Source organism: Musca autumnalis, unplaced genomic scaffold, assembly GCF_047663935.1.
Source record: "Musca autumnalis isolate F117 unplaced genomic scaffold, ASM4766393v1 scaffold_2, whole genome shotgun sequence".
In the NCBI taxonomy this organism is placed as follows: Eukaryota; Metazoa; Arthropoda; class Insecta; order Diptera; family Muscidae; genus Musca; species Musca autumnalis.
Window position 1 is genome coordinate 28,611,730 of NW_027411755.1, and position 17,754 is coordinate 28,629,483.

At 29.9% G+C, this 17,754-nt stretch overlaps 2 protein-coding genes and 1 non-coding gene across 3 annotated transcripts in view; 2 read left to right on the forward strand and 1 right to left on the reverse strand.

The window, feature by feature from the left end:
* Window positions 1-17,754, forward strand: part of DIP-epsilon (Dpr-interacting protein epsilon) — a 791,100-nt gene that overhangs the window by 664,000 nt on the left and 109,346 nt on the right. The window lies entirely within an intron of this gene.
* On the reverse strand, window positions 8,458-17,751 carry LOC141394818 (uncharacterized). The gene is made up of 2 exons (XM_073969719.1): window positions 15,926-17,751; window positions 8,458-10,330 (listed from the first exon to the last, which is right to left on the reverse strand). Exons 1-2 carry the CDS (start codon window positions 17,737-17,739, stop codon window positions 8,458-8,460), a joined length of 3,687 nt encoding a protein of 1,228 aa, XP_073825820.1. The 5' UTR covers window positions 17,740-17,751.
* Window positions 12,608-12,724, forward strand: LOC141396006 (U5 spliceosomal RNA). Its single transcript, XR_012411103.1, has one exon. It is a non-coding gene; the product is annotated as a U5 spliceosomal RNA (small nuclear RNA).

Consider the following 17,754-nt stretch of genomic DNA (forward strand, 5'->3'; position numbering starts at 1 on the left):
ATATATTGTTTGAAGTTGTGGCAAAAATCCAAAGAAGAACAAAAAGGACTATATGGTCTTGGCATGTGAAGAAGAACGTGGTTTTAACACAAAATCCGTGTTTATTTTTCTGATGGCCCATGAAAAAATATTCTTTAAAAAATCCACTTTTAATGCTTTGATGGCCCATGAAAAAATATTCTTTAAAAAATTCACGTTTATTGCTTTGATGGCCCATGAAAAAATATTCTTTAAAAAATCCACTTTTAATGCTTTGATGGCCCATGAAAAAATATTCTTTAAAAAATTCACGTTTATTGCTTTGATGGCTCATAAAAAAATAGTCTTTAAAAAATCCACGTTTAATGCTTTGATGGCCCATGAAAAAAATATTCTTTAAAAAATCCACGTTTAATGCTTTGATGGGCCATGAAAAAATATTCTTTAAAAAATCCACGTTTAATGCTTTGATGGGCCATGAAAAAATATTCTTTAAAAAATCCACGTTTATGGCTTTGATGGGCCATGAAAAAATATTCTTTAAAAAATCCAAGTTTAATGCTTTGATGGGCCATGAAAAAATATTCTTTAAAAAATCCACGTTTATGGCTTTGATGGCCCATGAAAAAATATTCTTTAAAAAATCCACGTTTATGGCTTTGATGGCCCATGAAAAAATATTCTTTAAAAAATCCACGTTTATGGCTTTGATGACCCATGAAAAAATATTCTTTAAAAAATCCACGTTTATGGCTTTGATGGGCCATGAAAAAACATTCTTTAAAAATCCACGTTTATGGCTTTAATGGGCCATGAAAAAATATTCTTTAAGAAATCCACGTTTATGGCTTTGATGGGCCATGAAAAAATATTCTTTAAAAAATCCACGTTTAATTCTTTGATGGGCCATGAAAAAATATTCTTTAAAAAATCCACGTTTATGGCTTTGATGGCCCATGAAAAAATATTCTTTAAAAAATCCACGTTTATTGTTTTGATGGGCCATGAAAAAATATTCTTTAAAAAATCCACGTTTATTGCTTTGATGGGCCATGAAAAAATATTCTTTAAAAAATCCACGTTTATTGCTTTGATGGGCCATGAAAAAATATTCTTTAAAAAATCAACGTTATTGCTGTGATGGTGGATGAAAAAATATTCTTTAAAAAATCCACGTTTATTGTCTTGTAGATCCATGAAAAATATTCTTTAAAAATCCATGTTTATTGTCTTGAAGAACCATGAAAAAACATTCTTTAAAAAATCCACGTGTGTTGGTCAGATCTGATGCTCCATGAAAATGTTTTAAAAATATTATTTTTCACACTTTTTTCTCTACGTACTCCATAGCTCTCTTTAATTGCCATAAGCTTATTTCTTACATTCCTAATTTGAATCTCTGAATTAAATTAACAAGATTTCTGTTTGTTTGTCAAGAGGGGTCGTCACATAACAAAACTCCCAAATATAGCTGCTTAAATTTCCTATTCCTTCCAAACTATTCCCATGACTTCAATTGTAAGCAAATCTTTGACATTACTTAATCTTATCCTTTGGACGGGACAAGTCACATGCTCTTCTGCTTGGGTAACCACAACTATGGGAATAATCACCCTTGGCCTCATCAATTCTCTCCCGCTCCACATGCAGTAGTGAGTGAGTGACGCTGTCGCTTCTTGTGAACCAAGTGATTTTCCTTAATTAAATTGTATGTCAAAACTTTTCCCAAGCTGACGAACAAAAAATGGGGAGAAAAGAGCAACAAAAGAAGAAGTAGTAAAAACTATATACAAAAACTTTTTTGTTTTACTATCATCAGTATTGGCATCATTGGCAACGACACCACAGCACTGTCCTTCGGGGGTGGTGGAGTTGGTGTAATAGTTGACAGAATTTTAGACTAGCATTGGTTGGGTTTGGAAAGAAAATCTCAATTTCTAAGCCTAAAGCTTAGAACAGCTTAAATCATTTGTCGACATCTGTGGAATATCAATGAAATATTGTTTTTTTTTGCTCTCTTTGTTCTGCCTTTGTCGCTTGGATCCGGAGGAAAAACTTTTGTGTAATAAGTCAAACTAACACCAGACTAGTAAAACAAAGAAAACAACACCGTTATACCCAACATCCATCCCCAGCCATCCATCTATCCATTCAGTGACAGTTGACAATATCTTAAAGATATTGTCGTCGTGCTCGCTGTGTGACGGCAAACTTAAGTAGATGAAGGCCATGTCGTTGATTGCCATCACCATCACCGCCACAAGAACTACAATAACAACTACCCATAATGCCTGCATATGTTTGGAACCATAAAAGAAATTTGATATTAAACAAGCAGTAAAGGACACTTGACCATTGGTTAATATATGACGACGTATAGCTTATATTTACGATCCACAAATCTTTACAGTTCAACGCTTATTGAACAACTACAAAAAGGAACAACAAAAACGGAAGCACATTGACATGCTTAATTGAAGCTAGGGAGGGTGCTCTTGAATTTTTACAGATATTTTAAATAAAAAACAAGAATTTAGCAGGTGTGGGTTTTCAAAGAATTCCTAAAAAAATATTTTTAATAGGCTTGGATTTTTAAATAATTTGTAAAAAATTATTTTTAATAAGCAAGGATTTTTGAAGAATATTTTAACAATTATTTCAAATAGGCGTGGATTTTTAAAGAATATTTTAAAAAAAGTATTTCAAATAGGCGTGGACTTTTAAAGAATATTTTAAAAATTTATTTTAAATAGGCGTGGATTTTTAAAGAATATTTTAAAAAATTATTTCAAATAGGCGTGGATTTTTAAAGAATATTTTAAAAAATTATTTCAAATAGGCGTTGATTTTTAAAGAATATTTTAAAAAATTATTTCAAATAGGCGTGGATTTTTAAAGAATATTTTAAAAAATTATTTCAAATAGGCGTTGATTTTTAAAGAATATTTTAAAAAATTATTTCAAATAGGCGTGGATTTTTAAAGAATATTTTAAAAAAATTATTTCAAATAGGCGTGGATTTTTAAAGAATATTTTAAAAAAATTATTTCAAATAGGCGTGGATTTTTAAAGAATATTTTTATAGTCGTGGATTTTTAAAGAATATTCTAAAAATCCATTTTTAATAGCCTTGGATTTTTAAAGAATATTTAGAAAAATTATTTTATAACAGACGTGGATTTCTAAAGAATATTTTGAAAAATTATTTTATAACAGATGTGGATTTCTAAAGAATATTTTAAAAAATAATTTTATATAGGCGTGGATTTTTAAAGAATATTTTTATAGTCGTGGATTTTTAAAGAATATTCTAAAAATCCATTTTTTATAACCTTGGATTTTTAAAGAATATTTTGAAAAATTATTTTATAACAGACGTGGATTTCTAAAGAATATTTTGAAAAATTATTTTATAACAGATGTGGATTTCTAAAGAATATTAAAAAAAAACAAGTAAGAAAGTATCAGTCGGCTTTGCCGACAGAGATGTACCCTCAGCCTGTCTATATTGAAAAAATTTTCCCAAAATACGTTTAAAAATTTTGGGCGTTTGAAACGACAAAAATGTTGATTAGGATTAAAGATCAAAAGTTTTGCGGAGGAGATACTAAAAGGAATGGATCGACATTGACCGTTATGGAAGTGGATCTCCAGCCACAACATATGGTGCCATAGCGGGTTTTTACATTCTTTGTGCTGTTTGCTCAAGAAGTATGGACTTGCCCCTAAAAAAACGTTTATCATCGTAATTGAGGCAGCGAATGCAAGTTGCTTCAACAAAAATCAAAGTGATTCGATATCAGGTCTTAAAGTGAACTTATCCGAAATTTTGTGTGGGAGTTACCGGATGGAGTGGACTAATATAGTCCATATTTGAAGCTGATCTATATCTATTAGATATATTAGGATGTGTAAAGTATGGACCAATTCGGCCACTCCCTTCAAGAGTTACCGTATGAACAAAATTTCCGAACATTTTTGAACTTTTGTGGGGGAGGTACCTGAAGGAGTGGACCGATATGGCTTATCTTCAAACTTAAACTATGGTTGGACAACATATTACTAAGGCCAAATTTTGGACCGAATCGGCGGATCCGTTCTAGAGTTATCTTGTGCTCCAACCAACACACGTGGTGTCATTGGGTTTTTTGCAACTTTCAGGCTATTTTCTCAGGAAGTATGGACTTGCCCCTAATGAAACTTGTACCGCCGTATAGGGGGCCGTGAATACAAGTTGCTAAAACAAAAATCAAAGCAATTCGAGAGATGGCCCTAAACTGAACTTTTCCGAAATTTTGTGTGGGAGGTACCAGAAGGAGTAGACTGATTGAGTCCATATTGAAACCTTATCTGAGTCTGGTACAAGTTTCACGATGTGCGAAGTATGGACCAAATCGGTTACTCCCTTTAAAAGTTATCGTGCGTACAAATTTTCGGAACATTTTCGAACTTTTGTGTGGGAGGTACCGGAAGGAGTGGACCGATATAGCCCATCTTCGAACTTAAACTAAGTTTGGGCAAAATATTACGAAAGCCAAAATTTGAACCGAATCTGTTCATCCCTTCGAGAGTTATCGTGCGCTCCAGCCAGCCAGACAGGCAGACAGACAGACAGACAGACGGACGGACATGGCTCAATCGACTCCAAATTGTCTGAAACACATTTCGTCCAAACATACTTGGGGTCTAAAACCATTATTTCGATGAGGCACATTTTGCCCGTATGAAATTGTATATACCCTTCATAGCCTAAAGGCTGAGGGTATAATAATTTTACTAGGCGTGTATATTTAAAGAATATTTTTAAAAATTATTTTTAATAAGTGTGGATTTTTTAAAGAATATTTTTAAAATTGTTTTTACTAAGTGTGGATTTTTAAAGAATATTCTTAACAAAAATTTAAAAAATTAAAAAAATGTTTTTTAAATTATTTTTAATAGGCGTGGACTTTTTAAGAATATTAAAAAAAATACTCTTAAAATAATTTTTAATATGCGTTGATTTTGTAAGAATATTAAAAAACAAGTAAGAAAAGTCTATAGTCGGACGGAGCCGACCATGGGATACCCTATACCACTATCCCTGGACAATCGCTCTCCACGGAACTTCTTTTCAATGATTGTGAAAATGTAATTATCAAATATCAGAGATGTAATGTATAATACTTATGACCGAAACCAAAAAGTTATCTAGCATGACAAGGACATTTTTGTAGCAGGAAAGGAAAATTTAGTTCACACAAACTAAAATGTAATGAAACGCACTTATGTAGTACTACTACTTCCGTTGTTTAACCGCTACGTTATTGAAATTTTTACCAATTTCACACAAAAGTTTCAGTCCATTAACCCGCTAGGTATTATCTGATCGTCACGTTGGCTTGTACGCTTCTTCTTCATCATAAACTCAAACTTTTTTAAAATGTTGCCGGTTATTATTTTGACCTACAGAGCCGCTACAAAATTGGTTAAAATTTTGTTTTTGGTCCATTTCATTCCCTGAACATTTCACGATCATCAGCAAAAACTAATCATTTCTATTCAGGCCCGAACCCAACCTCCTTAAAAAATTCGTTACAATCGGTCCATAATTGCGGCCTTAAGCTTGTTTATAATTTTTAATGGACACACATCGCTAAATCGCTTTATCTCGCCGAGATATGAATTTTGGCATACCAAATAAGGGGTCTAGGACGAATATTTCGTGGTGTTACATAAACTTTTGGAGAGACAATATGTAGCATGGGATAAAAATGTGGTTCTCTACACAGAACCCATTATATATTAGGCAGTAGGCCCGTAATCTAGCAAACACTTTATTGCAATTTACATCAGAGGAAAGGTCAGTAGTTTTTTTCCATATGTAGGCTACTTTGCGAAATATATATGTCCTCAAGGAATTAAAATATCGACCAAAAATAAAACTTTTATATTTTTCATACAAAAGTAATGGTCCATTTCACCCGCTAAAGAATATCAGATCATCATTCAAAATTGTAGGCATATTTTTCGACCTATACTCTTACCCGGTGCGAAATTTCGTGACTATTAATGTATAATTGCGACTTCTACCGAGTTTATTATTACACTACAAACAAATAACGGAATATATTAGGCTGTAACTCTGTTATCTGATCATGCACACCAACATAATTGGCATCAATTGAAAGGTCAAGCGTTCCACTTTCAAGTATATCTCACTTGTCCGGAATGCCACTTCCAGGATTTAAGATATAAGCTGTATATTAAAAATGTTCACAATTTTCACACAAAAGTTTTGGTCCGTTTAACCCTCTAAATATTATCCGATCGCCATCTCAAATTGCAAGCTTCTCCTTTGTGACATTCTCTTACCTTGTTTAAAATTACGCGTTGATCGGACCATTATTGAGACCTACAGAGCCGCTAGAAAATTGGATAAATATTATGCTTTCACGATCATCACCAATAAGAATAGGGATCTATTCTGATCTGAACCAGACCTCCATACAAAATTTCGTGACGATCGGTCCATAATTGCGGCCTGGAGCGTGTTTACAATTTATAATGGACAGACGGACGGACAGACACACATCTCAAAATCGCTTTATCTCGTCGAGATATGAAGATTGGTATACCACATTGGGGGTCTCCGACGAATATTTCGCGGTGTTACATGATTTTTTACCAAAACTTATAATACCCTTTTCCACATTGTGGTATAGGGTATAAAAATATTTCAAATAGGCGTAGATTTTTGAAGAATATTAAAAAAATTATTTCAAATAAGCGTGGATTTTTGATTAAAAATTAATTATTATTATTTTTAATAGGGGTGGATTTTTAATTAAAAATTAATTATTATTATTAATAGGCGTGGATTTTTAGAGAATATTTTAGAAAAATTATTTTTAATAGGCGTGGATTTTTAAAGAACATTTGAGAAAAATTATTTTTAATAGGCGTGGATTTTTAAAGAATATTTAAAAAAATATTTGTAATTGGTGTGGATTTTTAAAGAATATTTTAGAAAAATTATTTTTATTAGGCGTGGATTTTTAAAGATTTTTTTAGAAAAATTATTTTTAGTAGGCGTGGATTTTTAAAGAATATTTTAAAAAAATTATTGCTAAGTGGCGCAGATTTTATAAAAATTATTGCTAAGAGGCGTAGATTTTAAAGGATATTTTAAAACATTATTTGTAATAGGCGTAGATTTTAAAGTAGATTTTATAAAAATTATTTTAATAGGCGTGGATTTTAAAGAATATTTTAGAAAAATTATTTTTATAAGCGCGGATGTTTAAAGAATATTTTAAAACAGGCGTGGATTTTAAAGTATATTTTATAAAAATTATTTTAATAGGCGTGGATTTTAAAGAATATTTTAGAAAACTATTTGTAATAGGCGTGGATTTTAAAGTATATCTTATAAAAATTATTTTAATAGGCATGGATTTTAAAGAATATTTTAGAAAACTATTTGTAAAAGACGTGGGTTTTTAAGAAATATTTTGAAAAAATTATTTTTGATATTTAACGCAATTTTAAAAAAAAAATATGTAATATTTTTCAAATTATTTTCAATAAGCGTGGAATTTCAAAATCTTAAAAAATATTTTTAAATAATTTTTAACAGGCTTAGATTTTTAAAGAATATTTTAAAAAATTAAAAAATATATGTTTTTTAAATTATTTCTAAAAGGCGTGGATTTTAAAAAAGTATTTAAAAAAATAAAAAAAATATGTATTTTTTTTAATAGGAGTGGGTGGATTTTTAAAGGACATTAAAAAAATTAAAAAAATATATATTTTTAAATTATTTTTAATAGGCTTGGACTTAAAACAATATTTTAAAAAATTTAAAGAAAAAAATACATTATTTTTTTAATAGGCGTGGATTTTTAAAGAATGTTTAAACAGATTAAATTTATTTTTAATTATTTTTAATAGGCGTGGATTTTTTACAAAATATTCGAAAAAATTACAAATATTTTCAAACGGCGTGGATTTTTAAAGAATGTTTAAAAAGATTAACATTTTTTAAATTATTTTTAATAGGCGTGGAATTTTAAAAAATATTAAAAAATAACAAATACTTTTTAAGAAAGTTAAAAAAAAATAAAAAATACTCTTAAAAATATTTTTAATATGAGTGGTTTTTTAAAAATATTTAAAAAAATATTGTAGAAATCATTTTTAATAGGCGGGAATTTTTTGGGTATATTAACAAAATAAAAAAAAAATTTAAATTATTTCTAATAGTCGTGGATTTAAAAAAAAATACTCTTAAAATTATTTTTAGTAGGAGTGGATTTCTAAAAAAAAACTAAAAAAATAAAAATACTTTTAAAATTATCTTAAATAGGCTATAAACCCCCTAAGAAGCATTCAGAAAGACATTTAAAAAAATATATATTTTTTTTAATTATTCAATCATTTTATTATTTTATATAACAACAATAAATAGCACAATATAGATATTTTTCAATAAATTATTTAAAGAAAACGACATTTCCTTGCTGGATTCATTTCACTGCCCATGGGACACTTGAAAGCCTCACCAAAGACATCTAAGTTCATGGCAATTTGATTCAGGCGGGTCATGGGACTATCACCGTCATCGCCCACGAAATCCTCTGGCGTTTTGGAACAAAACATTTGGGCCATATTCAAGAAAAATAGTTTCTTCCATGGCATTGCTGAGAACTGCGGTTGTAAATTATATTTATATTCATGGGCATAGGATTGATAGGCCACCCGGGCACCCATTAAATCGGCAATACGTTCGTTAATAAAATCCGTGGGTTCTTGCAGAACCATGCATTTGACATTTGGATGTAGGGTGAGATTTTGAAATAGTGGACTTAGTTGTTGTAGAGCTTCAAGGTTTATGGATTTGGCATAACTTTGGGCCAAAAGAAAACCAAATGTTGAGAGGGAGAGTATGGGATCCAAATCTAAATGATATACCGGAGTTTGTAGCGAGGCAAAAGGTATGGCCACATTGTTTGTAGATAAATCATAACTGGGTAGTACTGGGAACTGGGAGTTACAAATTACCTTAGAGGGGCAATTGTATTTTAACCACACTTGGTGTTTCAAGGCTTTCAAATCATTGGCATAGAAATTCTCCGCATCCATGGCGGGTAGATTTTCATAAATCTTTTCAAGATGTTGAAAGGTAATGTTCTCTGGTAAGTTGCCAATATTTGAGGTAACATTGAATAAATGCTGCTTCAATAGTTTCACTTGGGCCTTCGATAAATCGAGACGATTTTCTTTTACCAGGCCGAAGAGATTCCTATAGATTTTTGTGCTCAGCAAACTAATGTGACTGTTGAAGTCCTCAGCTTGTGGATGATAGAAATGTTTCGAATAAAGATAATCGAATGATAAGTGGAGACGATTTTTTATGGCATAGAAACAATTTGCCGGCTGTTCATATTTCATATAAATCAAAAAGTTCAACATTAGATAATTGCACAACTTTTGCATTTTTTGAGGATTGCGAAATTCCGCCAATAGCTTGGAGAAATAATCAACGTCTGATAGAAATGCCACACTATCGGGTGAATGCTTACTTGGTGGATGTTGTTGACTTAAAAAGTTATAAAGATGAGGAATATCATGTTTCAGTCCTCTGTAGGGTATTTCATATTCCGTACGATCTGAGTCTTCATTTTGGGTATAATTCTGATACAAAGTCTCCAGCTGTTGATGTACCCGGACAGCATCCAAATAATATTTGCGTATAACTTGCTTGGGCAATTTCATTTCTCTCAACAATTTTCTCACTAATGTACGTTCAAGTTCTGGCAATTCCGGCAAACTTATGGTTATTATGCGCCTTCCGCTTAGTTCGATCCAACCATATTCTATTAGGCCACTCTCAAAGCCGTAGCTGCTTAGTTTGCCCAGTAAAGCAAATAAATTGAATTTTCCCACAGGCCACACATTGGGCGCCACATAAGGTTCATGTCTCTGTTGTTGCTGCACAACCTCCAGCAAAGGCCATTCCAATCCGGGACTTGGTTTAATTTCTTCCAGATATTTCATTGCATCATAGCTTTCAAATTCTCCAATACAGGAATAGAAATATGCCAATGTCTTGTCGACAAAAGTTTGTTTATAATCTCCTGGGTGTTCTTGCAGTGGATACTCTTGGGCTACCAATTCCACATAATCCAAAACATGTTTTTGTCTCAGCACCGACTCCAAATCATATTCCATGTCATCCAAATGGCCCGATGACCAATTTCCACAGGCATATTCATAGAAATTAACGCAGGGATTAGCATGACCATCAATTGATAACTCAATCCTCTGGATTTGTTTCAAATCTTCACTGAGACTTTGAGTTGTCACTCTTCTTCCAAAGCAAATAATAAAGATGACAATTCTTTGTAAAGTTAACACATTTCTCTTTTCCATACTATTATTAAAAATTTCATTTAAAAATTCACAAAAATCACAACTTATCTATGTTTTCGAAATGAAATCTTCTTAAAAACTAGCATAAATTTCGATTTCGCAATAATTTCTTATTTTTCTCTCTCTTCTATTTGCTTGGCAAGCTGATAACATACTTAGTACATTGTAGATTTGTTTAGAATATAAATCAGGTTCAAGGTCGAGCGTTGAATGCACTGGAACTGATACTTAGAATAAGAGACAGACATGTGTGCGTCACATAAAAAGAGAAATGTTTGAACACCACAATCACTCAATGCAGTCCAAAACGAAACATAAATCCCCATAAAAATATTTTTCAATGTAGTTTCCAAGAATTCTTTTCCAAAAACGTGGATTTATTTAAAGAATACCTTTTTCAAAAAATGTCAATTTTTTAAGAATATTTTTTCCAAAACGTGGATTTTTTAAGAATATCTGATCCACAAGCGTAGATTTTTTTAAGTTTTTTTTTCCAAAAAATTGGATTTTTTAAGAATATTTTTTTCAAAAAAGTGGTTTTTTTAATGATTATTTATTCCACAAATGTGGATTTTTAAAGAATATGTTTTTCAAAAACGTGAAAATTTTAAAGAATATTTTTTCCAAAAACGTGGATTTTTTAAAGAATATTTTTTCCAAAAATAGGATTTTTTAAAGAATATTTTTTCCAAAAACGCGGATTTTTTAAAGAATATTTTTTTTCAAAAACGTGGATTTTTTAAAGAATATTTTTTCCAAAAACATGGATTTTTTAAAGAATATTTTTTCCAAAAACGTGGATTTTTTAAAGAATATTTTTTCCAAAAACGTGGATTTTTTAAAGAATATTTTTTCCAAAAACGCGGATTTTTTAAAGAATATTTTTTTTCAAAAACGTGGATTTTTTAAAGAATATTTTTTTTCAAAAACGTGGATTTTTTAAAGAATATTTTTTCCAAAAACGTGGATTTTTTAAAGAATATTTTTTTCCAAAAACGTGGATTTTTTAAAGAATATTTTTTCCAAAAACTTGGATTTTTTAAAGAATATTTTTCCAAAAACGTGGATTTTTTAAAGAATATTTTTTCCAAAAACGTGGATTTTTAAAGAATATTTTTTTTTCAAAAACGTGGATTTTTTAAAGAATATTTTTTCCAAAAACGTGGGGTTTTTAAAGAATATTTTTTCCAAAAACGTGGATTTTTAAAGAATATTTTTTCCAAAAACGTGGATTTTTTAAAGAATATTTTTTCCAAAAACGAGGATTTTTTTAAAGAATATTTTTTCCAAAAACGAGGATTTTTTAAAGAATATTTTTTCCAAAAACGTGGATTTTTAAAGAATATTTCTTCCAACAAAAAACCTGGATGATTGAAAGAATATTTTCTCATGAATCCTGGATTTTTCAAAGAATATTTTTTATGAATCCTGGATTTTTTAAAGAATATTTTTTATGAATCCTGGATTTTTATAAAATATTTTTTCCCAGGTATTTGGATTTTTAAAGAATATTTTATCCCACAACATGGATTTTTTAAGGATATTTGTTCAAGAACGTGGATTTACGAAAAAAAAATAAAAAAATTTGGATTTAAAAAAAAGAATCTCCAGAATCGTGGATTTTTTTAAGAATATTTTTTCGAAATCCTGGATTAAAAAAATATTAAAAAAATTGGATTAAAAAAAAAATTTCAAAAAACTTGGATTTAAAAAACATTTTTTAAAAAAACGTGATTTTTTTAAGAATAATAAAAAAACGCGGATTTTTTAAAGAATTTTTTTATAAAAAACATGAATATTTTAAATGTTTTGTAAACGCGAATTTTTTAAAGAATATATTTTTTATTTAAATCTTGAATTTGTTAACTAATATTTTCCCTAAAATCGTAGATTTTTTAAAGAAACATTTTTCAATGACCTTCGAATTTAAAATAAGGTGTTTTCAATGATGCTGGAATTTGTAAAAAATATGCTTTATAATAGTGGTTGTTTTAGAATATAAGTTTCCAATATTCGTGGAGTAATTGTTCCACAAACATCCCTGAAGGGACAAGGAAGACTTCTCTCATATCAATGAGTGCACCCCGATTCATATTAGCTCAATCATAGGGGACCTACTGTTTATCGCCGAGTCCGAACGGCGTGTCTTAAGACACGACTTTGTAGAGAAGTTTTACATGGCTGAAATACTCAGGAAATGTCGCCAACATTACTGAGGCTCTGGCTTCTCTTCAGTTGTCGAATAAATCTTTCGCCTTTTACTAAAGATTTCCGTGGAGAGGAGCACTCTAATGAGTCTAAAATAATTTAAAAATTATATATATCGATAATCGGTTATATATTTTTTTTTTTCAATAATCGTTAGTTTTTTTTACAAATTATTGTTCATTGACGTGAATTAAAAAAAAATATATTTTCCGTGCAATGTTTGAAGAATATTTCTCTATTGACGTGATTTTTTATTGCAAATATTTTTCCATTGACCCGGATTTTTTAAAAAATATTTTTCATTGATTGAAAAAACAACGGGAATTTTTTTAAATAATATTTTTCAATCAACGTCAACTTTTTAAAGAATATTTTTTTTGATCAACGTGAATTTTTAAAGAGTATTTTTTCATAGACGTGGATTTTCTTTAAAAATATTTTTCCATATACATAAGTCGATTTTGTTTAAATATTTGTCCATAGACGGTAATTTTTTATTAACTATTTTCCATAGACGTAGATTTTATTAAAAGAATTTTTCCATAGAAGTGGATTTAAAAAAAATATTTTTCCATAGAAGTGGATTATTTATGAAAATATTTTTCATTGACTTGGATTTTTTTAAAAAATAGTTTTCATAGATTTTTCAATCAACGTGGACTTTTTAAAGAATATTTTTTCAATCAAAGTGGACTTTGTAAAGAATATTTTTTCAATCAACGTGAATTTTTTTAAAAATATTTCCATAAATTTTTTAATAAAAGTGGGCTTTATAAAAGTATTTTTTTCAATCAACGTGGATTTTTTTAAAAAATATTTCCATAGATTTTTTAATAAAAGTGGACTTTAAAAAAATATTTTTTTCAATCAACGTGGATTTTTTTAAAAAATATTTTTCATAAATTTTTTAATCAAAGTGGACTCTTTAAAAAAATTATTTTTTCAATCAACGTGGATTTTTCTTAAAAAATATTTTTCATAGATTTTTATAAAAGTGGGCATTATAAAAATATTTTTTTCAATCAACGTGGATTTTTTTAAACAATATATTTAATAAATTTTTTAATCAACGTGGACTTTAAAAAAATATTTTTTTTTTCAATCAACGTGACATTTTTGAGAATATTTTTCCATAGACCTGCAGTTTTTTAATATTTTTCCTTAGACGTAAATTTTTTTACAAAATATTATTTCATAGACCTGGATTTTTAAAAAAAGTATTTGCCATAGACGTGGATTTTTTAGATGTTTTTTATATTTATTTTTAGATATTTTTTTATTTTTCAATTAACATGGACTTTTAAGAATATTTTTTCAATCAACGTGGACTTTTTAAGAATATTTTTTCAACCAACGTGGATTTTTTTTTTAAATATTTGTCATAAATTGTTTAATCAACGTGGATTTTTTTAAGAATATTTTTCCATAGACGTGATTTTTTTAAAAACATTTTTCCATAGACGTAATTCGTTTTAAATATTTAAATATTTTCATTGAAGTGAATTAAAAAAATATACATTTTCCCGTCGGTTATTTTAAAAATATTTCTCTATTGACGTTATTTATTTTTTAAATATTTTTTCATTGACCTGTGTTGTTTAAAAAATAGGTTTCATAGGAAATTTGTAAAGAATATTTTTTTCGATCAACGCGGATTTTATAAATAATATTTTCCATAGACTTGGATTTTCTTTAAAATGTTTTTTCCACAAAGGCGGATTTATGTAAATATTTTTCCATAGACGGGGATTTTTTTATTAACTATCTTCCATAGACGTCGATTTTTTTAAAGGTATTTTTCCATAGAAGTGGATTAAAAAAATATATTTTATATACACATGGATTTTTTAAAGAATATATTTTCAATCAAAGTGGAATATTTAAAGAATATTTTTTCAATCAACGTGGATTTTTTTTTTTAAATATTGTTCATAGATTTTTCATTCAACGTTGATTTTTTAAGAATACATATTTTTTTATTAGACGTTTTTTTAATATTGTTCCATAGACGTGGAATTTTTAAAAATATTTTTCCATAGACATGGATTTTTTTTACAAAAAGATGTAAATTTTTTAAAAAAAATATTTTTTCAAAGATTTTGGAATTTAAAATTTTTTTGTCAATAATCGTGGTTATTTTAAAAACAAGTAAGCAAAGGCGATAGTCGGACGGGGCCAACCATGTGATACCCTACACCTCTAACCCTGGTAATTAGCTTTTAGCAAATAAAAATTCCTTTATGGAACAAATAAACTTATTGTAAGATACAATATTACATACATTTCTAAATATTATCTGATCACCATCTTACATTGCAAGCTTTTTCTTTGTCATAACTCTTACCTTATTTAAAATTTCAAAGCGATCGCACTATTATTGCGACCTACAGAACCGCTAAAAAATTTGATAAAATTTATGTTTTGGTCCATTACACCCGCTAAATATTTCACGATCATCACCAATAAAAATAGGTGTCTATTCTGGTCTGAACCCGACCTCCATGCAAAATTTCGTGAACATCGGTCAATAATTGAGGCCTGGAGTTTGATTACAATTTATAATTGACAGACGGACGAACACACATCGTAAAATCGCTTTATCTCGTCGAGATATGATTGGTATACCACATTGGGGGTCTTCGACGAATATTTCGCGGTGTTACATGATTTTTTGCCAAAACAAACTTATAATACCCTTTCCACATAGTATTTTTTCAATAATCGTGGATTTTTTAAAAAATATTTTTGATAGACGTCTATTATTTAACAAATGCTTCCATAAACGTGGATATTTTTAAAAATAAATATTGAGTAGTTTAAATATTCCTTACTTATTACTTTATTTTATATTAATTTTGTTATATAAACATTATAATGTAGTATACAGCTTAAGGTCGAAAGACTAGGCAAATATGAATTGAAATAAATAAAAAAAAAATATTATCCAGTAACGTGGATTTTTTAAAAAAGATGTTTCCACTGACGTAGATTTTTTAAAAAATATTTTCCAATGACGTGAATTTTTTAAAAAATATTTTTCATTGACGTGAATTTTTTAAAAAATATTTTTCATTGACGTGAATTTTTTAAAAAATATTTTTCATAGACGTGTTATTTAAAAAAAAATATTTTTCCAATACTCCCACAATTGTCTGTTTTTTTACTCCTGATTTATTTATAAATCTATCTTAGAGTGGTTACAAAATTTCTTACAGACTATAACTTAGAATTAAAATTTATTCAAATTTAAAGCTATTAATAAAATCGACATTTCTTCTCTGGGTTCATTTTAGCGCCCAGCGGACATTGAAAGGCTTTCGGAAACTCATTGAAGTTCATGACAATTAGATTTAAACGCATTGGTGGGCTGTCATGTTCATCATCAAAGTCCTGGCGCTTCACACAGAAAAATTGTGACAGATTTAAGAAAAATAATTTCTGCCATGTCATGTCACTATATGTCAAATCGGTTCCATTATGTTCCATGTTATAGGCATTCCAGGCCACCCTTGTACCCAAAAAATCAGCAATGCGTTCATCAATTGTGCTTGTGGGTTCTTGTTTCTCCATACACGTTAGGGCTCGGGAAACTGCAGATTTCTTTGTGAGATTTTCAAACATTTTATTAGATTCAATAAGTGAGGTTGGATCTATGGCATGAGTCAGTTCATGACCCAATATAGTACCAAAAGCGGAATATAGCAACAATGGATGGTGGTGTATGTCATAGAGTGGAGGCTTCAATGTGCCAAATGGTATGACAATCATATTTAAGGAACGATCATAGTAGGGTATGTGATCTGGATCTTCACGACAGCTAAGGGAGGCAGGACATTTTAGCTGAGCCACAAGCGAGTGTTGTTTGATTAGCAAATGATTGCCATAATAGTTATTGATATTCAGTTCCGGTACATCGCCATAGTAATCTTCCAGAACAGTGGAATTGAGATTTTGGGGTAGATTGCCAACATTTATGGAGACATTGGCCAATCGCTCTTCGATTATTTGCAATTGTTTGCGATTGAAGTTGAGAGGATTTTCATTTAAAATTTCCAAAAAATATTTATAAATTTTTTTGGTCAGTATGGAAATGTGCTGATTCAAGTCTTGGGCATAGGGCTGATAGTGATGTTTATAGTAAAGGCTGTGAAAGGCAAAGGGCATGCTGTTTAGCACATTTACCCGACAACCAAAGCTGTGTTGGCTCTTCTGCAGCATAAGAAACTTGACGAGCAAATAATTGCAAAATTTCCCAATTTCGTGGTTAGACCATTTGTGGGAAAACAAAAATTTATAGTAATCCCCAGAGGAAAACCCCACCAAGGGCTTTTCCCTTCGCAGGGATATTGGCAAGACTTTTCCTAGGAATTTATGCAGTTTGGGATACAGCAAGCGTAACTCTGCCAAGGTATAACCGTCATCATCTTCTTCACCTTCTTCTTGGGAATTTGTAAAATTTTCATAAACTGACTGCCAATAACTTTGAGTTTCAAAAATGTCCACGGCATGTTTTCTAACACTTTCCATTTCCACACCAAGCTCTTTTAGTACACCCTCAATGTGTTCCATTTCCATATATTCTACTTGGGGTAGAGTAAAAATAACCACCAGTTCACCACTTTCCAAATACAAAGGCATGGCCTTTACCAATTCGTTATTCAGGCCCAGGCTGTGGAGTTCACCTAGGAGAGCAAACAGTTCCAATTGTCTTAAACGAAATTTACTTTTATTTCCAGCAACCAAAGAATTTATCTCTTCAAGCAACGGCCACTCTACGCCATTGGCAGGTTTTATGATATCCACAAATTTCACAACATCGAAATTATCCTTAATTTCCAAGCAGGAATAGTAAAATCTCAAAGCTTTTGCCAAACCATTCCCCTGCTCCAAGTTATCCAGAGAACTTTTAGGGTATTCTTTGGCCACAATATCTTCTATGTCCTTGGCGTAAAGTCTTTCCATCATATTGGCGATACCAAACTTTTCCGTTTTGTGTTGCTCCGGCCAATTGCCACAGGCATAACTATAGAAGTCTTCACATGGATCCACTGTTGAATTTATAGAGGCCATAATTTGCTGGAGTTGTTGTAGGGTCTCACTTGATGTCTGCACCGAGGCTTGCACGATGGGATACAACATCAATAAAGAGATAAT